Source organism: Heptranchias perlo, chromosome 24, assembly GCF_035084215.1.
Source record: "Heptranchias perlo isolate sHepPer1 chromosome 24, sHepPer1.hap1, whole genome shotgun sequence".
NCBI classification, from domain to species: domain Eukaryota; kingdom Metazoa; phylum Chordata; class Chondrichthyes; order Hexanchiformes; family Hexanchidae; genus Heptranchias; species Heptranchias perlo.
In genome coordinates this window covers 44,997,263-45,022,004 of record NC_090348.1, presented here as the reverse complement: position 1 = coordinate 45,022,004, position 24,742 = coordinate 44,997,263, and the positions used below count along the sequence as shown (strand labels likewise).

Genomic DNA, 24,742 nt, shown 5'->3' with positions numbered 1-24,742 from the left:
CACCACTATTGATTCAGTTGATATTACCTAGGAATTGCTAGACGAGAAAAGACCAAAGTCCATCTAGTTCGCCTTCTACCACCCTGGTAGTCACATGATACAACGATAAAGGAGTCTAATCATAGCGATCAATCTCTATCAATTAGTCTACAACAGACCCAGAAATTACACAAGAAAAACCCCAGTGGTTGGAGAGCATTGGGAACCATAAGTTCAAAGTGACCATCTTCTTCCCCAGCCTGCTACACTTATTGTATATCAGAAGTTACCATTACATGGTGCTCCATCAAAGTGAAGTTCATGGCCAAGTAAGGGTACATTTTCCACCCCTGTGCACCAGTGGTGCAGATGCACGGAGGAGATGTGAAATGCACTGCCTGGTATTTTCAGTGCTGGACAAGTAGGAGAACTTTCACGCTCCCAACACGCAAGGTTCATTAGACCTTTAAAAATTATGTAAATGAGCCTGGACCATTTTCTGTAAGCTAACCACTGTGCACTGGTATAAAGAGACTCAAAGAACTGTAAGCTGGCCCACAGCCAGGAGAAGGCAGGTGCTGCCATTCTTAAGGCAGTGCACTCCATTGTTTTGGAGAGTAATTCAGATCTTTTTTAGAGCTCCTCCCTTTGCAATAATTAGGAGCTTTTTTTTTGGCATTTCAGTTTTATTCATCATATTTTAAATGTAATTCTTTTTCACAACGTTCAACAGAATTGAAATGAAATGAAAGAGGCAACAGTCCTCTCTGCTCTGTTCTTTTGGGAATTCCCTTTGTCTTTGGGCACAGGAATATTACAGCCAGACACGCCTACACTGGAGGAGGGCTCAGTGCTCCCATGACTACCCAAGAAGCCATGTGCTTAGACTATTTACTTTGACATGTCAGAGGAGCTGTATTTTCATCACATGTCACTAGGGAAGCAGATGCAGAACTTTACTGTCTTCTGCAGCCAGACTTCCATCCAAAGCACCTCTACAACTAGGACATCTCTAGTCGTGATGGTGGAAGTCATGACTCCCTTGAACTTCAATGCCACTGAATCCTTTCAAGCTGCTTTTGTTGATGTCTTTTCAGATCAGCCAGTATGCAGTGGACTGCTACATAATCCGATCAATGATGCATTGTATGCCAGGGCCAAAGGCTTTATCATTTTTCCTAAGGCCGCTGACCATCAACGAGGAGGCCTCGGGCCTCATGGTTTGGGCTCATCCAGCAGCTGCGTCACCGACTTTACGCCCGAAACCTTGGGTGGTGGGGTCGAATTCATATCCCTATTATCTGCTGAACTTAAAGAAATAACAGGGGTGACACTGTGCACCTGATAATTGTTTGACGTCACAAGAGTGTTGCTCAGCGAGGAGGTCGAACAGATTCCGGTTGGTTGGGTTGTTCGCTGTAACTGTGATGCGATACACATTGAGCATTCTCCCCTCCAGCTGATTGTCATTGTAGTACGTTATATAATCTAAAGCCAGGTTCCTCTGCTTCCTTTTGTCTTGCGTTTGTCCTATCCGTTCTCTGATAGTTCTCAGTTTCTCCGCGCCGTTTCTAATGGCATACTCCCACTCAATGTAGGTGGAAAGGAATGTGTTAAATGCTATCGAAGTTTTGATATTAGTTTCCATGAGCGTTAAACTATTTAACAATTTGTCCAATTTCCTGTTGATCTGATTGAACCGTAAACTAACTAGCTCTGTGATTAGATCCAGCTCACTCGGGAGAATGATGGCAAAAATAAAACTGGCGATAGCAGCAGCAGGCTCAACGACTTGAAGAGCCACTTCTACATTACCAGCCATTTGCAGCAAATCAAGCTGTCTCTGTAATATCTCCTCTTGACTGAACGAATCAGCCGTGTTCATGCCATCAATCACAATAAGCATCCTTTCTGACATTTGATCATTTGCCCCTTGCAATGTCAACTCAACGAGTTCCAGCTCAGTCTCTATCTCCACTTGGTCACCTGGAAGAAATAAAACAAAAAAAAATAGCTTTTATCAGACAATATAAAATACACAGAGTAGAATTTCAGTTCGATTAGCATACTGACACACTGGGGGTAATTTTTGACTTTGGGCGATAGAATAAAATGGGCGATATCCATTCATCTCTCCTCATTTTCATTTATGATGTGGAGATGCCGGTGATGGACTGGGGTTGACAATTGTAAACAATTTTACAACACCAAGTTATAGTCCAGCAATTTTATTTTAAATTCACAAGCTTTCGGAGATTTTCTCCTTCCTCAGGCAAATGTTTCAAGAGCTCCTTGAAGCCTACGCATTTATACATATTGAACAATACATGGTGTTTACAGACTGCCCCTGCAACTGCCCGTTGCCAAGGCAATCACCGTGTTCAGACAGAGAGGTGTCACCTGCAGAACCCCCGAATACACATTCAACAAAAAAACAAACAGGGAAAAAAAACAGAGAAAAAAAAAACATAGAGAGAGGCAGAAACATCCGGAAGGCAGAGAGAGCCAGCAAATGACCCATTATATTAAAAACAGATAACATTTGTTCGCTGGTGGGGTAACGTGTAGCGTGACATGAACCCAAGATCCCGGTTGAGGCCGTCCTCATGGGTGCGGAACTTGGCTATCAATTTCTGCTCGACGATTTTGCGTTGTCGTGTGTCTCGAAGGCCGCCTTGGAGTACGCTTACCCGAAGGTCGGTGGATGAATGTCCATGACTGCTGAAGTGTTCCCCGACTGGGAGGGAACCCTCCTGTTTGGCGATTGTTGCGCGGTGTCCGTTCATCCGTTGTCGCAGCGTCTGCATGGTCTCGCCAATGTACCATGCTCTGGGGCATCCTTTCCTGCAACGTATGAGGTAGACAACGTTGGCCGAGTCACAGGAGTATGAACCATGCACCTGGTGGGTGGTGTCATCTCGTGTGATGGTGGTATCTGTGTCGATGATCTGGCATGTCTTGCAGAGGTTACCGTGGCAGGGTTGTGTGGCGTCGTGGACGCTGTTCTCTTGAAAGCTAGGTAGTTTGCTGCGAACGATGGTCTGTTTGAGGTTGGGTGGCTGTTTAAAGGCGAGTAGTGGAGGTGTGGGGATGGCCATAGCGAGGTGTTTGTCCTCATTGATGACATGTTGAAGGCTGCGGAGAACATGGCGTAGTTTCTCCGCTCCGGGGAAGTACTGGACGACAAAGGGTACTCTGTTGGTTGCGTCCCGTGTTAGTCTCCTGAGGAGGTCTATGCGATTTTTTGCTGTGGCCCGTCGGAACTGTCGATCGATGAGTCGAGCGTCATATCCCGTTCTTACTAGGGCGTCTTTCAGCGTCTGTATGTGTCCATCGCGTTCCTCCTCGTCTGAGCAGACCCTGTGTATTCGCAGGGCCTGTCCATAGGGGATGGCCTCTTTGACGTGGTTAGGGTGGAAGCTGGAAAAGTGGAGCATCGTGAGGTTGTCCGTGGGCTTGCGGTAGAGTGAGGTGCTGAGGTGCCCGTCTTTGATGGAGATTCGTGTGTCCAAGAAAGAAACTGATTCTGAGGAGTAGTCCATGGTGAGCTTGATGGTGGAATGGAACTTGTTGATGTTATCGTGTAGTCTCTTTAGTGATTCCTTGCCGTGGGTCCATAGAAAGAAAATATCGTCGATGTATCTGGTGTATAGTGTTGGTTGGAGGTCTTGTGCAGTGAAGAAGTCCTGCTCGAACTTGTGCATGAAAATGTTGGCGTATTGGGGTGCGAATTTGGTCCCCATGGCTGTTCCGTGTGTTTGGGTAAAGAACTGGTTATCGAAGGTGAAGACATTGTGATCCAGGATGAAGCGGATGAGTTGTAGGATGGCGTCTGGAGATTGGCTGTTGTTGGTGTTGAGTATTGATGCTGTCGCCGCGTGCTGAAGTCACCCAGCGACTCGTGGTGCTGACAGGCAGGAAGGACCCTTCATCAGGGATCATCCACCATTTACAGGTTTGTTCCTGGTTTGTCGTTTGAGACTCCTGGTTAACTTCTGTGCGTTTTTTTGGTCTGTTTTCTGACTCTGGAAAGTTCAGTTTGATGTCTGAGAAGATTTTGCTGGTGTTGCTGTTTTTATCTGCCTTATAAACAATTTGACTGCGGTCATGGGTGGTCTGGCAGGTCTGGCAGGGCTGGAGGAGCGGGGCGAGCTGCAAGGAAGACAGAAGAGAGCAGGTGCAGTTCGCAGAAGAGGGAGGAGGAGGAGGAGGAGGAGGAGGGCACTGAACAGGAGGCCATATCCACAGAGGGGCTTCAGGCAGCACTTCTCCTACTCAACTTCACTGAGGAGCATTGTCTCAGGTACCTCCGTCTCACAAAGGAGACTGTCACCGAGCTACGTCAGCTGCTGCACCACAACTCCAGCCTCGCGCCAGAGCATGGACGGCACTGCCTGTGGCTGTCAAGATCACCGTGGCCCTTAACTTTCAGGCTGCGGCAGGAGATATCAGTGAATCTCCCAATTCACAGTCCACCACTGCATCAGGGAGGTCACCAAGGCTCTCTCCGCCGGTAGGAACACCTACTCCTCCTTCCCTATGTACAGTGCGAAGCAAGACGAGAGAGCACTAGGCTTCGCCCACTTGGGAGTCTTCCCCAGGGTGCAAAGTGCCATAGACTGCACCCACATCACCAATCAAAAGGGATTCCACTCCCTCAGCATCCAGCTGGTTTGTGACCACAGGCAGCGCATCATCCAGGGCTGTGCCCGGTATTCTGGCAGCAGTCGCGACTCATTTATCCTGCGCCAGTCCTCTGTGCCGCCTTTATTTCAACCACGCCATTAAGTTATAGCCTGGCTATTGGACGACAGGAAATCCCCTCTGGACTTGGCTCATGACTGCTGCCAGGAACCTGGGCATGGCTGCAGAGCAGGTCTACAATGGGAGCCATGCCACCACAAGAAACATCATTGAACAAATAATCGGCGTACTCAAGCAACGCTTCCGCTGCCTGGAGCGTTCAGGAAGAGCTTTGCAGTAAATCCCCGAACGGGTATCCAGATTTGTGGTTGTCTATTGCATGCTCCATAACTTTGCCATCATGAGGGACCAGCCCTTCTCATCACCTGGGCAGCAACAAGCGCAGGAGCAGGAGGAGGAGGAGCATGAAGAGGAGGAAAAGCAGGAGCAGCATCGACCACCAGTGCCCCTTGCTGCCAGAGCTCTCGGAGAGCAATTCATCCAAGAGCGCTTAACACGGGCCATCCCTCCCATCCCCAGTACACCAGCAGTCCCACAATCCTTATCACCACCATCCAATTGCCTGCCTTTACTCCTGCCTGATGGATCTACTCCTCACTTCACTACAAAGATAAACACCAACGCCAAGTCCAGAACAAAAGACAAATTCATCAAACAACTCAATTCCATCTCTATCTAAGTTAACAGAAACAATTGTGAATCGCACTTGTGCAAGCCCCTAGTGCCTGTCTTCTGTGCTCCTTCCCCTATCCTAGTGCTCCAAGAAGTGTTTCCCAATAGCTGCAGCTTGGTGGGGACGGTTGGTGGAGGATGCTGAGTTCCCATTGAGGACCCTTCAGATGGCCGTGGTGGGTGACCTTGAGCAGCTCTGGGTCTTGAGGGCCCGGCAGCAGACTGCAATCTGGCCCAGCTGGCTGTGTGGCACCAACAAGGGCACCGGCGGAGTGAGGTGGCGGGGGGAGCAGGCATGCTGTCGTCCTGAGAGAGGACAGCAGGTGCCTCTCTCATCGAGCCAAAGCCGCCCTCCTGGGGACTGGGCCTCAACATTCCTGCGGCTTTGCGCAAGAACAGAGTGCAGGAGTGAGGTGACCTCTTGAAGCCCCTGTCAACACTGGCCCCCAGAAACCAAGATGGCAGCTGTTTGAGCTTCCATGGCAGCTGTGAGAGATGTCAGCAGAGGCTCCATGGCGCTGGGCACCACTGTCCTGTTGATAGAGCTGACTGCTCGGTCCATATTGGACAGAATGATCTCAATGCTCTGTGCAAAAACCTTGAGATAAGATTTTGGGCAGGATCAAATTTCGAGGCCGGAATCTTTCGCTGCATCTCGCCCATCCTTACGTGGCAGGGCATGAAGCTGCCACTAAGTGCATCGACTAGAGAAAAAGGCTTTTTAAAACTCCTGATCATCACCCAACATGATGTTATAATGGTATCGGGAATGAGGGACTTCAGTTATTTCAACCATCTGGAGAAGCTGGGATTGTTTTCCTTACAGCAGAGAAGGTCAAGGGGAGATTTAATAGAGGTGAGTAAAATTGCAAAGGGGTTTCGATAGAGTAAATAAGGAGAAACCATTTCCACTGGCAACCAGAGGACACAAATTTAAGATAATTAAAAGAACCAGGGAGGAGATGAGGAGAATTTGTTTCTATGCAGCAAGTTATGGGGAAAAGGGGAAAAGAGTGGGGGAGTGGGACTAATTGGATAGCTCTTTCAAAGAGCCAGCACAGGCATGATGGGCTGTATGATTCTGATTCTATGATATCCATTTCGATATCTATTTACACTGATGAAACTTCTGGAAGATATTGTTAGGGTTTGAACATTTATTTCTTTTACACTCAGAGATAAAGTGTGACATGGATCAAAGGATTCCTATGAGAAGAACACACCAAGACCCAGACCATAGTGGCTGAATAAAGAGATAAAAAACATAAAAGCCAAAAGCCGTGAAAAGTACAAGGACTGAGAGTCATACAAAAGTCAGTTATGGAATAAATAAAACTAGAACTGTAATTCCTTACCTCTTAAATAGAAAATCAGCTCAAGCAGAAAGCTATAGCTATAGTGTAAAACTTGGTCGCAGAGGCAGGTTTACGATATTAAGGAAAATATAATATACCTTTATCTGTGTGGGTAACATTGAGGACCGTATCACTCATGTTTGATTGGGAGGTTAGATCACGAGAGACCCTGGTGAGCCCGGGCCCATCAGTACAGTTCTTGGAGGAGACGTTCACAATTGCTGTGATGTTGTAGGTTCCATTAGAGTTTCTTGCCAAAGGGGAGTGGTTTCTGCTGGAGAGTTGGAGGGCAAGGCGGGCTGCCTGAAAACTTGTCCCGACGGTTTCCGGGGAGGAACCATTCACCAAGCAGGCGGCCGTAAGTGTGGGAGAAGAAGCCACCTCTTCCGGAGCAGATTCAAATATCCGATGGGAAGGACAAGCTGGTTATAAAATGGAACAGAGAGGAGAATTATCACAGGGAGAAAATCCAACTGGATCAGACTGATGCAAGGAGGCCATTTACAGAGCGCATTTCATCGAAGGCCCAATATTTCAGTATTAACTAAAAAAAAAAATGTGAATGAAGAGTGGTGGAATGGCGAGAGAAAGAGCTCATATTTGGCACTGATCTAAGCAGGACCACCCCTCGTGAAATAGAGTTTGAAAAGTTTAGGGAAAAGACGGGGAGGACCACAATGAGGTCGATTTTCATCTTCACTGCCCGGGTGGTAACCTGGTGGAGCGAGCCGCTCGACCGCTATAGAACCTACCCCATTTCCATTCCATTGAAATCAGTGGCATAAAAACCGGGCGGGTTCGATAGCGGACGGACAATCCGCCCCGCCAGGATCCCGCGAAAAGGCGAAGATGAAGATCTACCCCGATTTGACTGGTTACAGATTTTATTAATGGGGATCTTGCGCAGCGTTCCTACAGCTCTAGAATCGCATTAAAATGAACATTTTATTCCAGGCCTGGAGCTCAATGAAGGGAAAGAGTAACAGCAGTGATGGGAGCGAATAATACAGAAAGCTCTTTTACCAGAGGCAGTGCTCATTGGCTGCTAATAACAACATAATAATACTTGCACTTCTTCCTTTCTTTCTTTTTCTTTTTCCTGTTTTTATGGAAGGTGGACTGAAAAGTAATATAGTGAGATGAGGCCTGATTATAAACCATGATGTGGAGATGCCGGTGATGGACTGGGGTGGACAAATGTAAGGAGTCGCACACCACCAGGTTATAGTCCAACAGCTTTATTGGAAATCACAAGCTTTCGGAGCTTTGCTCCTTCGGCTCCTTCACTTCACCTGACGAAGGAGCAAAGCTCCGAAAGCTTGTGATTTCAAATAAAGCTGTTGGACTATAACCTGGTGTTGTAAGACTCCTTACATTTGATTATAAACCAATAAACCTTTACATAGAATGCTCGAATGAACAGAATACTGTTTCCTAGTGAGATACATCTATTTCCCGTCACTCCTCGTACCATGAAAAATAATAAACCACCATTGCTGTTCGAGATGGAAACTTGCTTTTTAACCAGCTATTCCAAAGCTAACTGCCACTGACTTAGGTTCCAAGCATTATAAGGGCACTCTGCATTCTGGAGCCTCTGTGTTTCTCTGATTGTCTCAGACTGACTGGTGAAAGTGATCACTCTCCTCGCTCTCTCTCTCTCTCTCTCTCCCCTCTTCTGAGAAAGTGCAAGACAAGTAGAGACAGTCCTCTAGCCCCTCCCTCAACACTGTACATTGAGGATTGGTCCACCGAGCTGCCAGTCAAAGTTAACACCCTGAATGAAAAGCTATCTCCTCGCTGTGGGAGCTGGTGGATCTTGTATACCTGGTTCAGCTAAGCCCCCTGCCTAGCACATGAATGAAAAGCATTCCACCACTTTGGTGAGAACTGCAATGGAATGTGCTCAATAACTTCCCACTGTCCCAAAGCTGATGTAACATGAAAAAGGACATCATTTGATGCATGCTCCTTTTGGATCCTACCTGGGAACCAATCAACATTCTAAATGGCTTTATCTGTTGTGTCAAAAAAAAGTCATCCCTGTCAGAGTTAACCTTTTGTAAGGTGAATCCAATCTTCTTTGCGTGAATTAAAATAAAATCTCTTCGAGGCTAAATAGATAAAAGACTCAAATTGCCACACCTGCATAATTCTGGGCACCCTATTATAGAAAGGATATTATTAAACTAGAAAGAGTGCAGAAAAGATTTACTAGGATGCTGCCGGGACTTGATCGTTTGACTTATAGGGAGAGGTTAGACAGACTGGGACTTTTTTCCCTGGAGAGTAGGAGGTTGAGGGGTGATCTTATAGAAGTCTATAAAATAATGAGGGGCATAGATAAGGTAGATAGTCAAAATCTTTTCCCAAAGGTAGGGGAGTCTATAACGAGGGGACATAGATTTATGGTGAGAGGGGAGAGATACAAAAGGGTCCAGATGGGCAATTTTTTCACTCAAAGGGTGGTGAGTGTCTGGAACGAGCTGCCAGAGGCAGTAGTAGAGGCGGGTACAATTTTGTCTTTTAAAAAGCATTTGGACAGTTACATGGGTAAGATGGGTATCGAGGGATATGGGCCAAGTGCAGGCAATTGGGACTAGCTTAGTGGTATAAACTGGGCAACATGGACATGTTGGGCCGAAGGGCCTGTTTCCATGTTGTAAACTTCTATGATTCTAATTAATTCAATCTTTCAATCACTTCTTGCAGTGACAAACCCGTCGATCAAGTCAGCTCTTTTCCAGACTTTCTGGTACTGTTTTCACAATTTTAGAAGAAAGCAAAACTGCCACAATGGGTGAGAGTCATCGCCCCTCCCCAACCGCAGTGGGATTATAATCATGGGTAATGATTTAAGGGCACGTTTTCTGCTTTTGCACTCCTGGCAGAGAGGATCACATTCCAGGAACACATATCAGAACATGGAGCTTGGTGAATAGCGTACCTGTCATGCAGCCTGCCGTGGTAGAATTAGCTGCAATTTGCTTTTTAGAGGTCTGGGACATTGCAAATATAATAGATTGTAGGGCCTGAATTTCATGAGCCTGCAGGAAACATTTGCACTGCCTTTGAGGCAGGACCCTGTTCCACCAGTTCTGGGCGCCAAACCTCAGGAAAGATATATTGGCCGTGGAGGGGGTACAGCACAGATTCATCAGAATTATACCAGGGCTTTAAGGGTTAAATTATGAGGAGGAGGCTCTGTAAACATCCCCATTCTCAATGATGGCGGAGTCCAGCACGTGAGTGCAAAAGACAAGGCTGAAGCGTTTGCAACCATCTTCAGCCAGAAGTGCCGAGTGGATGATCCATCTCAGCCTCCTCCCGATATCCCCACCATCACGGAAGCCAGTCTTCGGCCAATTCAATTCACTCCACGTGATATCAAGAAACGGCTGAGTGCACTGGATACAGCAAAGGCTATGGGCCCCGACAACATCACAGCTGTAGTGCTGAAGACTTGTGCTCCAGAACTAGCTGCGCCTCTAGCCAAGCTGTTCCAGTACAGCTACAACACTGGCATCTACCCGACAATGTGGAAAATTGCCCAGGTATGTTCTGTCCACAAAAAGCAGGACAAATCCAATCCGGCCAATTACCGCCCCATCAGTCTACGCTCAATCATCAGCAAAGTGATGGAAGGTGTCGTCGACAGTGCTATCAAGCGGCACTTACTCACCAATAACCTGCTCACCGATGCTCAGTTTGGGTTCCGCCAGGACCACTCAGCTCCAGACCTCATTACAGCCTTGGTCCAAACATGGACAAAAGAGCTGAATTCCAGAGGTGAGGTGAAAGTGACTGCCCTTGACATCAAGGCAGCATTTGACCGAGTGTGGCACCAAGGAGCCCTAGTAAAATTGAAGTCAATGGGAATCAGGGGGAAAACTCTCCAGTGGCTGGAGTCATACCTAGCACAAAGGAAGATGGTAGTGGTTGTTGGAGGCCAAGCATCTCAGCCCCAGGGCATTGCTGCAGGAGTTCCTCAGGGCAGTGTCCTAGGCCCAACCATCTTCAGCTGCTTCATCAATGACCTTCCCTCCATCATAAGGTCAGAAATGGGGATGTTCGCTGATGACTGCACAGTGTTCAGTTCCATTCGCAACCCCTCAGATAATGAAGCAGTCCGAGCCCGCATGCAGCAAGACCTGGACAACATCCAGGCTTGGGCTCATAAGTGGCAAGTAACATTCGCGCCAGATAAGTGCCAGGCAATGACCATCTCCAACAAGAGAGAGTCTAACCACCTCCCCTTGACATTCAACGGCATTACCATCGCCGAATCCCCCACCATCAACATCCTGGGGGTCACCATTGACCAGAAACTTAACTGGACCAGCCATATAAATACTGTGGCTACAAGAGCAGGTCAGAGGCTGGGTATTCTGCAGCGAGTGACTCACCTCCTGACTCCCCAAAGCCTTTCCACCATCTACAAGGCACAAGTCAGGAGTGTGATGGAATGCTCTCCACTTGCATGGATGAGTGCAGCTCCAACAACACTCAAGAAGCTCGACACCATCCAAGATATAGCAGCCCGCTTGATTGGCACCCCATCCACCACCCTAAACATTCACTCCCTTCACCACCGGTGCACAGTGGCTGCAGTGTGTACCATCCACAGGATGCACTGCAGCAACTCGCCAAGGCTTCTTCAACAGCACCTCCCAAACCCGCGACCTCTCCCACCTAGAAGGACAAGAGCAGCAGGCGCATGGGAACAACACCACCTGCACGTTCCCCTCCAAGTCACACACCATCCCGACTTGGAAATATATCGCCGTTCCTTCATCGTCGCTGGGTCAAAATCCTGGAACTCCCTTCCTAACAGCACTGTGGGAGAACCGTCACCACACGGACTGCAGCGGTTCAAGAAGGCGGCTCACCACCACCTTCTCGAGGGCAATTAGGGATGGGCAATAAATGCCGGCCTCGCCAGCGACGCCCACATCCTGTGAACGAATAAAAAAAAACACACGGGATTTGAACCCACAACCTGCTGACTCAGAGGCAAGATTGCTGCAACAGAGCCAAGGCTGACACGGGATAGTTGTGTGTTGAAGTTTGATATATTTTTTTCCTCTTGTATTTTAATGGACAATCTCCTCCATAGGAGAGCATCACCAGCATTGTGAGACCTGGTCACTGAAGCAGCTCGTGATGGTCCAAAGTTGTCCTTTAAATAAAGAGTGTCACACCGGTTCACCACCCTGCTCAAGGAGGCCAGCTGCACTTTGTATTTGTACTCGCCCGAGTACTTTCCCTGCCATGCGTGTCGGCACGGGAATGGTCCTGTCCATCTCGGACCACTGTGCTAGGTGTTGACTCAACCCCCTGAACTCAGCTTCATCAGTGCAGTTCTCAGCGGAGACGTTAACCGCCGATGGATGCAGCTTCCATCAAAGAACGGGGAGTCATTTTTACAGGGTGACTCGGTCAGGCAGGCACGTTGCTTCAAACATCAACTTGATGGGTCCCAGGTTCGGAAAGCGTTTGCTGAACATGTGACAGAAGTCGGTGGAACAAATGTGGTTCCTTCGGGAGTAGATGCACATACCCGAGAGAAAGGATGAGCTGATTATAAAACGGGGGCAGAGAGGGGGGGGAGGGATTAACACGGAGAAGAATCCAACAGAATCAGGCTAATGTGATGGGTATATTCCAGACAATACGTCAGTGGGGCAGCAACCATCCCTTATCATTCATCAATTTAGTCTTGAATACATTTGTCCCCTCCAATCAAGACTCAGGAAATTAAATATTAACCTGGTCAAGTCATTCAAGCATCCAAGTCAGTCTTTTATCATATCTTTTTCTCAGCACAATATTGGGTACTGCAACCCTTCCTCTGCATAACTTCTACCAAAAGCATTTTCCAGAGGTAATCGTGATCTGGTGAAGGGATAGGTGCAAAATTGCAGTTGGCCAGATTGGGACAAGGAGTGGGTAAGTCGCCTGCTCCATTTTAACTGCACCCCCCCCACAGCGGAAACCAGGTGAGGGCAGGATTAAAATCGAGGCGTGTTTTTTTAAAAGAAATTCTAACCTTCCCTTTAATTCTTTTTGCGATTATCTTAAATTTGTCCCCGCTCATTAACCCTCAACTTTCCCAAAGGGCAAAATACTGCAGGTGCAATAGAAACAGAAAATGCTGAAAACACTCAGCGGCTCAGTCAACATCCGTGGAGAGAACGAATAAGTTGAGCGTGCGAACTCTTATCAGAACTGAAAAGATTACAGATGGGAACTATAGTTAAGGTCCTACAACCCCTCTGTCCCCTCTGACCTTGGCCTTCTCCACTGATCCAATGAAACTCAACACCAACACGAGGAACAGCGCCTCATCTTTTTACTCGGCACTTTTCAGCTCTGGCCTTAATATTGACTTTAACAACTTCAGACCTTAACTACAGCTCCTATTTTCTCTCTGGCAATAGGTGCTGACGGTGTGGGCTGGGTGTGTTTTCAGGGATGGGAGCGGCTTGGTGTCCCCCCCCCCCCCCCCCCCAGTTGGAAGACTGTGCTGGCAGGACGGTCTGCACCTTTGGTGTTTACCTGTTTTTTCTTTCTACCGGGTACCGGGGCCGTTGGAGTTGTACCACTGAGCCAAGGCTGGCAACTTTCTATTTCCTTTCCTGTGTGTGCTTTTCTCCTGCCTCTTCTTGTCCTGTTCCTTTTTAAATGCTGTTTATCTGTAATGTTTTCCAGTTCTAATGAAGAGTTTTACACATGCCAAACTTGTCCATTCTCTCCACAGGTGCTGAGTGCTTCCAGCATTTTCTGGTTTGTGTTTCTCAACTTTCTCAGTTCTAGTGGAAAAAATGCCTTACTTCTCAATTCATTGAATAACTCTAACCCCTAAGCCCTGGTAACATCTAAGCTGCACCTTCCCTATTACTTTTATATCTTCCTATGGTGGGGTACCCAAAACTGTAAACAATATTCCAACTGAGGCATAACTAAGGCATTGTACAAGGACAACATTACCTCCTTCTTTTTGTATTCTCTGCCTCTAGATACAAAAATCAGGAATTCTGTTTGCCATTTATAACGTCTTATGCACTTGTTCCACCACCTTTAATGTCCCTTGTATCTGCACACCAAGATCCCGTGGCTCCTCTACCCCACTTAAAATATTACTAACATTTACCTGAGGAAGGAGGAAGCCTCCGAAAGCTTGTGAATTTAAAATAAAATTGCTGGACTATAACTTGGTGTTGTAAAATTGTTTACAATTGTCAACCCCAGTCCATCACCGGCATCTCCACATCATAAAATATTACTGTTTAAGGTGCCCTTCCTTTCATTATTTTTACGTTCACACAGTGAACTGCATCTGCCATCGATTTGCCCATCCTGCCAGCCTGTCTATGTCCCTTCACAATCCTCGTCAGAATTTGGCAAACCCCTCCCCTCCCTCACCAGATTTGGTGTCATCGGTAAATTTCAATGATGTTCCCTGAATTTCTTAAGTCGAGATCATTTATATTTATTGTACATCAGAGGGGCCCTAACACAGGTTCCCATATGACATCACTCACCACGTCGTTTCAGTCTGACTAACTGCCCTTTACCTGCCCTATCCTCCGTTTTCTGCCCTCCAACTATCTCTCTGTCATTGTGGCCCAATTCCCTTTAATTCCACGTGCCATTGCCTTTGCGGTGCTATCTTATCAAACAGAATCATACAGCACAGAAAGAGGCCAGTCACCCTATCATGCCCTTGCCACCTCTTTGATGGAGCTATACATTAGTCCCACAGCCCCTGCTCTTTCCCCATAGCACTGCAAGTTTTCCCCATCGAAGTATACATCCAATATCCTGTTGAATCTGCTTCCAGATTTCACTGGGGACACCACTTATCACATTCCGCAGATTCAAAAATTACCTTTTGAAATTCCATAAAAATCACATTAGTTCCATTTCCTTTATCTGTTCTCTCTTATTTAATCGCTGAATTTTACAAGGCAGGTCAATGATGACCTGCCTTGTAGAAATCCCTGCTTACTAACCTAGTTTAACTTCTGTTTCTCCAAGTGTTTAATAAGTTCACCCCTTTTATGGATTGTAGTTTACAAACAACTGAAGTAGCCTCATTTTTGTGACTTATGCCGGTCTCCTTATTTGAAGAATGACATCCCACTCCTCCAGACCTTTGGCGCAATTTTTCCTTCCCGCAGGACTTTGGAAAATGATACTGAGACCCTCCGCTGTTTCTTCTCCAGCTTTCCTCAGGGTCCTTGTATTTAAACCACCAGGTCCCTGTGACCTTAATTCTCCTCAGTTTCAGTAACTTCTTTAGTATCACCTCTGTTTGAATAATAACCTCCACTCACTGTTCTACACACAACTCTGGTGGGTCTACAATTTCAATATCCACCTCCCCGATGAACCCTGAGGCAAAATAATTCTTTGATATCACTGCCGTTCCCTCACTCCCTACTATGAGCTGGTTTCCTTCTGCTCTCAGGAATCCTACCATGACTATCCTTGTATTACTCACGTGCCTTTTTATTGCTCCTTTGGCTTTGACTTTTCAAACTTTGATTAAAGTTTTATCGGTGGGTCCCGTACCTGCAAATGGAATCAGCAGCTGTAGGAAAATGCAGAATAATGTCGCCATGCCACTTGTTACAGGACATCCAACGAACTGGCTTCATCCCATCAAACCCAGAACCGGGCTGGGCCCAGCCCAGCCCTGCCCATTTCCTCTAAGTCACCAGATAACCATTTACCAACAAGGGGATGCAAAGCCAAACAGAAGCAATTGCACTGGGCACTAGGTCACAGTGCCCCAGTGACTGAGGACATTCAAAGTGTTACTAAGACAATAATAGGACAGAGCCAGACAGGATGCACCATTGCGCTATGTGCAGTTTCAGTTACCTATAAACAGGATGGTGGTGATGTATTTGATGTGAATCCTGTCCTTTTCATTTTGCCTTTGACTTTGGTCCATATTGTGTCTCAGGAATCGAGCTCAGTGGAGAAATTGTTTTCAGAAATGTGTTAATATTCAACCTTACATTATAGACCACTCTTAGGATTGGTTTCAAGATGCTACCTTCAAAAAGCATAGGAACAAAAGTAGGTCACTCAGCCCCTCGAGCCTATTCCACTATTCTATTATATCACGGCTGATCTGTACCTCAGCTCCATTTAACCCACCTTTGCTCCATATCCCTTGATACCCTTACCCAACAAAAATCTATCGATCTCAGTCTTGGAAATTTCAATTGACCCCCAGCATCCACAGCCTTTTGGGGGAGCGTTCCAGATTTCCTAACGATTAAAGGTTTCCTTGACCTTTGAAGATGTCTTCAAGTAGGTTTGACAATGGGTGAGCTGGGACTAATGACTGAAGCAGTAGACAGCAACTTCTCAGGTTCGGTTTCAACACTGTTGGGTTTCACAACTTTGTTGGAAGACCGTCCTGGAGAGAGTTCAAAGGAGCACGGACAGCATCCTGGAAGGTGGTTGGTTCATTACTCATGGCAAGACGCGAACCACCTGGCGTTTTCTGAGGAGTTGTAGCAGCTACTTTCTGAGGTGGAATAAGCATTGGTGATGGGTCACACTCAATGTTGTCATTTGGTATATCTCATTACTTTCCTTGTATCCCTTTGTTGCTTTTTATAGCTCTCCTAGTCTGCTGGATTTCCACTCTTCCTTGCATTTGTGTAAACCTTTTCTATTAGCTTGATACTGTCTCTGACCTCATTTGTTGACCATGTTGCTTAACTACACAAGTGGAGTCTTTTCTTTTTAGGGTTATGTACTGGTTTTGTATCATACCAAATATTCCTTTGAATACTTCCCAATGTTTGTCTGTAGGTTTACCCATTAACAGCTCAGCCCAGTTTACTGCGATCAATTCATTTCTCAACCCTTCGAAGTTTGACTTATTTAAATTTAAAACTTTGGTTTGTGACTCTCCCTTCTCCCTGTCAAACCTAATATCAAATTTAATCATTTTATGGTCATTATTTGAAAGATGTGCCCTTGCTATTGAATTGTTGGTTCGTTACTCATCACTAAACCTGATACAGCCTGTTCCCCTGTTGGTTCTAAAACATATTCTAGAAAACTGTCCCGATACTTTCTAGAAATTCATTGTCTTTACTACTTGAGTTGTTTGCCTCACCTTAACCTGTTCATCTGCTGAAAAACAATTAACTTTTAATAAAGTATTTCACTCTTCATCTCAGTAAGGCTTTTACTGTATTAATGGGGACTGTTTTAATGTCACGGAGTGTGATCCCAAAACGTTAACAAATGGCCAGCCCTGGGATCCTGAAGATTCCTAGAGTTGCCGGCAGTCTAAGGGTTAAAGCTGTATTACAATCCAGATGAGAGACGCAGGCTCTGAAATGCATGAAAGAGGGCTGGATTTAACACAGTTCAAGGTAAGGATTGTGAATACTGGGCAAATGGGAACACTTACCCACGATCTATACTCAGTGTCAGCTTGAGGGGCTGTCAAGCCAGGTGTAGAACATATCAGCTGCAGAGTAAAGTTCCCTCCACAGCGTCCTGTTGAGTACTCCCAGGTCAGGCTTAACAGGGATTAGTTACAAGGTCAAGATCCCTCTACATTGTCCCATCAAACACTCCCAGGTCAGGTACTGAGGGGATTGCCCAGGGATCGGTTAATTATCAGATTAATAATTCAGAACCTCAATGCAACCTGGTCAAGTTTACAAACAATACCAGATAATTTAAATCCGAGAAGGACAAATTGGAATATTTTCTTAATAGTGAGAGACTAGAAGCTGTGGAGGAGCAAATGAATTTAGGTGTCCATGTACATAAATCACTAAAAGCTAGTGCAGAGGTACAAATGCAATTAAAAAGGTGAATGGAATGTTGTCCTTTATTTTAAGAGGCTGGAATAAAAAGGGGAGGAAGTGATGCTAAGTTGTACAAAGCCTTGATCAGGCTCTATCTGGAATACTATGTTTAGTTCTGGGCACGGCACCTCAGGAAAAATATACTAGCCGTGGAGGGGGTACAGCACAGATTCACCAGAATGATACCAGGGCTTTAAGGGTTAAATTATGAGGCCAGGTTGCATAGACTTGGTTTTTGTTCCCTTGAGTTTAGGAGTGATCTAATCGACCGGCTGGGTGGGACTGCGCTTGCCTGGTTCCATTCTTATCTATCCAGTTGTGGTCAGCGAATCACCTGCAATTTATTCTTTTCCCACTCCCGCACCGTTACCTCTGGAGTCCCCCAAGGGTCTTCTATCCTTGGCCCCCTCCTATTTCTCATCTACGTGCTGCCCCTTGGCAACATCATCTGAAAACACGACGTCAGATTTCACGTGTACACTGACGACACCCAGGTCTACCTCACAACCACCTCCCTCGACCCCTCCACTGTCTCTCATTTGTCACATTGCTTATTCGACATCCAGTACTGGATTAGCAAAAATTTCCTCCAACTAAATATTGGGAAGACCGAAGCCATTATCTTTGGTCCCCGCTGCAAACTCCGTTCCCTGGCCACCGACTCCATCCCTCTCCTTGACCACTGTCTGAGGCTGAACCAGACCGTTCGCAACCCTGGCGTCCTATTTGACCCAAGATGAGCTTCCGACCACATATCTGCTCCATCACCAAGACCGCCTACTTCCACCTCCATAACATCGCCTGTCTCCGCCCCTGCCTCAGCTCATCTGCTGCTGAAGCCCTCATCCATGCCTTTGTTTCCTCCAGACTCGACTATTCCAATGGTCTCCTGGCCGGCCTCCCACCTTCCACCCTCCATAAACTTGGGCTCATCCAAAACTCTGCTGCCCGTATCCTAACTCGCACCAAGTCCCATTCTCCCATCACCCCCTGTGCTCGCTGACCTACATTGGCTCCCGGTCCAGGAACGGCTCGATTTAAAAATTCTCATCTTTGTTTTCAAATCCCTCCATAGTCTTGCCCCTCCCTATCTCTGTAACCTCCTCCAGCCCTACAACCCTCCAAGATGTCTGCGCTGCTCCAATTCTTGCCTCTTACGCATCCCTGATTTTAATCGCTCCATCATTGGCGGCCGTGCCTTCAGCCTTAAACTCTGGAATTCCCTCCCTAAACGTCTCTGCCTCTTTACCTCTCTCTCCACCTTTAAGACGCTCCTTAAAATCTACTTCTTTGACCAAGTTTTTGGTCACCTGTCCTAATACTTCAAGTAGTACTTTGGTGTAAAACTTTTCTTGATAACGTTCCTGTGAAGCGCCTTGAGACGTTTTACTACGTTAAAGGCGCTATATAAATGCAAATAGTTGTTGTTATTTAAAATGATAAAGGGATCCGATAGGGTACATACAGAGAAACTATTTCCTCTGGTGGGGGAATCCAGACCATGGGGAATAATCTTAAAATTAGAGCTGGGCCATTTAGAAGTGAAATCAGGAAGCCATTTTTTCACACAAAGGGTAGTGGAAATCTGGAACTCTCGTCCCCTAAATGGATGTTGGTAGGAATGAGATTTTCAAGACTGAGATCGATAGATTTTTGTCGGGTCAGGGTATCGAGAGATACAGAATAATGGCAGGTCAATGGAGTTAAGGTAGAGATCAGCCTTGATCTAACTGAATGGCAGAACAGGCTCGAGGGGCTGAAACCTGTCCCTGTTCCATCGAATGGAAACATTATATAGTCTTGTACTTGTAAATATAAAATGACCACTGCCTCCTCCTGGCCGACTGTCACCTACAGGACGATCAGAGAGTGGGCAGGGGGACATGGAAGCTGAACGTGAAATCGTTGACCCCGGAACTGACGAGGGATTACAAAGGTTGGAGAACCGTAAAGCCCCTCTTTGATTCCCCAGTGCACTGGTGGGAAGCCATCAAGGCGAACATCAAGAGGTTCTTCATCCTCAAAGGTGTTCAGAAGGCGAGAGAGAGGCAGAGGGAAACGTCCCGACTCCAGAAAAGCATGCAGAATCTTCTCCTGCTTCAGTCGATGGGGATCGATGTCAGGGAGGAACTCAGAGAGGTAAAGGACCAGTAAGCCTCGCTCTTTGCCTCCGAGGCCTCCAAGATCATCTTCCGGTCCAGAGTCCGCTCCGTGGAGCAGGACGAGACTTGCTCGCGCTTCTTCTTTTTCCAAAAGGTGCACAGAGAGAGCTCTGTGATCAGCAGCCTGAAGGAAGAGGATGGCTCGGTCACGTCCTCGCAGCCCGACATACTGAGGATCTGCAAATCCTTTTATGCCGGACTGTACGACGCGAAGCCCACAGACAGCGAGGCCTCCCAGTCCTTCTTGTCATCTATCACGGAGGTTCTAGACGACAGCAAGCGGGAGAGTCTGGATCACCCGCTAACTCTGGACGAACTGACAAAGGCCGTCCGTTCCTTCGAGAAGAGTAAGACTCCCGGAAGCGACGGCTTACCGGTGGAGTTGTACTCGGCTCTGTGGGACTGGATAGGCCCAGACCTGCTGGAAGTGTACGGGGGTATGCTCCTGGCAGGCAGCATGTCAGACTCCATGAGGAAAGGCATCATCACCCTCATCTACAAACGGAAGGGGGAGAGGGAAGAAATCAAAAATTGGCGATCCATCTCACTACTTAACGTGGACTACAAAATTCTGTCCAAGGTCATCGCCAATCGGGTCAAGTCAGCCCTGGAGGTGGTGATCCACCCCGATCAGACCTGCACCGTACCCGGCAGGAAGATCTCTGATAGCCTGGCGCTACTCAGGGATACGATCGCCTACGTACAGGACAGGGGGGTGAACACCTGCCTGATCAGCCTGGACCAGGAGAAGGCCTTTGACAGAATATCCCACACGTACATGATGGACGTGCTCTCCAAAATGGGGTTTGGGGAGCGAATCCGCAATTGGATCCAACTGCTCTGCACAGACATCAGTAGCGCAGTTTCAATCAACGGGTGGGAATCAGAAAGCTTTCCGATCAAATCTGGAGTCAGGCAGGGCTGTCCTCTCTCCTCCGTCTTGTTCGTGTGTTGCATCGAGCCCTTTGCTGAGTCCATCAGGAGGGATGCGGGAATAAGAGGGGTGACGATCCCAGGCAGCGGAGGTACTCAGGTCAAGGCCTCCCTGTACATGGACAACGTCGCCGTCTTTTGCTCGGATCAGCTGTCGGCCCGCAGATTGATGAGCATCTGCGACCAGTTCGAACTGGCCTCGGGGGCCAGGGTAAATCGTAGCAAGAACGAGGCCATGTTCTTTAGGAACTGGACCGACCGATCCTTTGTCCCCTTCACCGTCAGGTCGGATTACCTGAAGGTGCTGGGGATCTGGTTCGGGGGGGCCAGGGCGTGCACCAAAAACTGGGAGGAGCGTATTTCCAGGGTTAAGCAGAAACTGGGACTGTGGGATCAACGATCCTGTCGGTTGGTTCCCAGAGCAGACTGTCAATGTCATTTGGCAGAACGCCTCATCGCCAGAGCTTTCAAACAAGCACCAAGACCTAGCTTGGCTGGTGGTGAGAAGGGCCCTTCCCGTCAGATCCTTCATGCACTCCCGGGCTCTCAGCGCCACCGCGCGCTGTCCCAGAGGAGGCTGCATTGGAGACGAGACTGTCAGCCACCTCCTTCTGGAACGTGCCTTTGCAAAGAAGGTCTGGAGAGAGATGCAATGGTATCTGTCCAGGTTCGTCCCGAGCAGTTCCATAACACAGGATTCTGTGCTCTACGGGCTGTTCCCGGGGACGCACACCGAAACAGACATCAACTGCTGCTGGAAGACCATCAACTCGGTGAAAGACGCCCTTTGGTCTGCCCGAAACTTGCTGGTCTTCCAGTGCAAGGAGCTGTCCTCGACCGAGTGTTGCAGACTGGCACATTCCAAGGTCCTGGACTACGTGCTCAGGGACGCACTGAGGATGGTGCAGCCGCCACAAAGGCTCCGTGGGGAAAGGCAACCGTTTAGAGCCTTCCCGCCATTGTAGACCGAGGGGCTGCAATCAGGGAAAAACCCCCTCGGGCAGAATGTAAAATTCTAATTGATGTCATGTAACTGTAATGAATCTGTAATGAACCTGTAAAGAATCTGTAATGTACCTGTTATCAATAATCTGTATTGAGTGTAATGCAATGAGGCACCCGAGAGTGTCATGAACTGTAACTATGTCCAATGTGTTCATTGAACTGCACTTGATGTAACCTGAAAATTGCATAATCTGTATTGTGTACGTTTGGAATGTGATATGACAACTGTATTGTATGTATTGCTGCAAATTTTATGAATAAAGTATATTTTTTGAAAAAAAACTTGTAAATATAAAATGTAGTTTGCATTGTAGGGGCTTTTGAGATAAAGACTAGCACTTTTTGATTCTGTTTGCAAGATGTTTAACATCTGTTCATGTTGAATGAGTGGCTGATCTGTTAGACACGCCCTATCATCTGCAGGCTATTCCACTTCCAATTCAACACCCACACCTACTGAACACATACAAAGAATCTTTACTCTATGTGTAAGCTCAGGTATTTATACAGCTCAGTTATTCATTGATTCAGTGTCAGCCTGGATTCAATGGCACCACTCTTACCTCCAGTGCACTACTGAGTCATCTACTGTCTTTCAGATGGGATGTAAAAGATCCCATAGCACTATTAGAAGAGCAGAAAAGTTCTCCAAGTGTCCCGTCCAACCAACACCAGCAAAAAACAGATGAATCGGTCAGTTATCTCACTGCTGTTTGTGGGACCTTGCTGTGTGCAAATTATCTACATAACAGCAGTGACTACACTTCAAAAAGTAATTCATTGGCTATGAAGTATTTGGGACATCCTGAGGACATGATAGGTGCTATATAAATGCAAATCCTTTCTTTTTTTTTCAATACAACTCACTGAGCTTTTTGTGGGATGCAAGACCACTGTAAAGAAAGGGTTAATTCTTTATATTGGGCTGTGTGCGATGAACGAACGGCAAGTTACTGTCAGCCAAACATCCAAAGCGTGGTGCCCTCTACAGGGCATCTGGGACCTGTGTGAACAGGGCAAGCAGCTGTGCATCTCCTTAGCCAATCAGATTGAAGAATCGTTAATGAGCAGCGCAGAGTCTGAGCCAGGAAGTGTAAGTTAGAATAGTGAATTCAATATCAAATCAGGTACAGTAAACAAAATAAAGAGAGGGAAAGAAAGATTGGGTTGAGAGATAAAAGAGACAGAAAGAAAACATTTTATTCTTTTTCTTTTTAAATCTCCAACAATAATTAAAAGGTGAAGGAATGAGACTCCACACTAGTAAAAGTTAATTTTCAGTGCCTGAGAGGATGTTTGGCAATAATTAAGGCTTAATATACTGTTAAAAGGGTACTTAGACGAGAATGGACAAGTCCTAACTTTTTGTGATGAATTTAGTCTGTATCCACCGTACAGGACGTCAGTACAGGAACTTCACACCGTTCAATACATTTGAATGGGGAGCCAGGCGGGGAGATGCCGTTTGTGTACAGCTTATGGAGGGGGCAGTGCATCTCGGGCAGCAATTTCCAGATGTTTTGCGTTTAACTGCGCCTGTGTGGTTGCTAGAAGTTGCTGTCTGATTTGCGCGTAAATCACAGTGAGCGCTGTTAGCCTCACCATTATCTTCACAGCACTATCCGGCCCATTAACTTTTAGCTTTTGCCTGTTGAGTGAGTTTCTGTTAGAAGGCTGGAAATGTCGGTTTCAGTTTCATTTCCAGTGAAATGAAAAACAAAGACAAGGAAACAGCTAAGATAACGGGTGGCTATAAGTTGAATTTCTACCCCCACCCCCACACTGTTGTCTCTGCTTCACTCGCTAGCTCCACTAATGTATTCCACAGCCTTGCAACCCTCTGTGAATAGATTATTCTATAGCCATCTCCTGCAGGATATGTGAGAGAGACTGATACATAACTCTCTTTCTCCAATTGTACCTCTCCTGCCCCACAAGAAGTGTTAAGTGTGTGGAACTGGATCTAAACAAAATTGAAAAGAAACCACTCATTTTACAGATCATGTTCTTTGTATTTATTCCTGTTCAGATCATTGTTTCAGCCAGACAAATTCTAATGCATTGATCCTGTCTCCCAGCCAGGAACTTACCAAATGAATGACAACATTACCTCCAGTAATAGGTTCTGTCTGCTGGATATATATGTCGATATGTGATGTAGTCTTTAAACACTATACCTAATTGGCATCTCTCACAGCTGAACTCAGGAACTCACTGGATGCAATCAATGGTCTTCTACCTATGCTGAATTCCATTAAAACTCCAATACTCCACAGTAATTAACTAATTATTTAGAGATAGGGGCGAATGATACCGGGTTCATTGGCATATAAAGATGGAGCATGGAGCTGTTGTTTGATGAGTCACTTCAGGTCTTGGCACAATGAGATTAATTTTGCGAGTTCCTGCTACTGCTGAGGAAGCTCGCCCATCAGCTGCACATGTTGGGAAAGTGAAACATGTTGAACCGCCTGCTTATTCCAGGGGCTTAGGCGGAAACTAACGGTCCCATAGCACTGTTTGAAGAAGAATTGGAGGTTCTCCTGGGTGTCCTCTCTCAACGATCATTATCGGTCATCACCTTACTGTCTGTAGGATCTTGCTATATGCAAAATGTTTGCCTTCCTAACAGCCACCGCCCTTCAAAGAAATTAGGTGAAAGAGGTGAAGTGAAAACGGCTGCCCTTGACATCAAGGCAGCAGACTGAGTGTGGCACCTAGGAGACCTAGTAACACAGAAGTTAACGGGGATCAGGGGGAAAACTCTCTACCAGGCACAAAGGTGGATGGTTGTGGTTGTTGGAGGCCAATCATCATCTCGGCCACAGGACATCGCTGCAGGAGTTCCTCAGGGCAGCGTCCTAGGCCCAACTATCTTCAGCTGCTTCATCAATGACCTTCCCTCCATCAGAAGATCTGAATGATTGCATGTGGTCCAGCTCCATTCATAATTCCTCAGATAATGAAGCAGTCCGTGCCTGCATGCAGCTAGACCTGGACAACATCCAGATTTGTTACTTGTTGCTGATAAGTGACATTCAATGGCATTACCATCGCCGAATCCCCCACCATCAACTTC

General features: G+C 46.7%; 1 protein-coding gene across 1 annotated transcript in view; it reads right to left on the bottom strand.

Annotated features, from left to right (window-relative positions):
• LOC137341794 (SE-cephalotoxin-like) overlaps positions 1-15,336 on the bottom strand; it is a 35,190-nt gene extending 19,854 nt beyond the window's left edge. Inside the window, exons 1-5 of the mRNA XM_068005296.1 lie at positions 15,288-15,336; positions 6,879-7,132; positions 5,810-5,953; positions 3,933-4,131; positions 1,321-1,965 (exon numbers count right to left, since the gene is read on the bottom strand). Coding sequence (XP_067861397.1) covers positions 1,321-1,965; positions 3,933-4,131; positions 5,810-5,953; positions 6,879-7,132; positions 15,288-15,336 — 1,291 coding nt within the window. The remainder of the gene's footprint in view (positions 1-1,320; positions 1,966-3,932; positions 4,132-5,809; positions 5,954-6,878; positions 7,133-15,287) is intronic.
• Between the last annotated feature and the right edge of the window lie 9,406 nt (positions 15,337-24,742).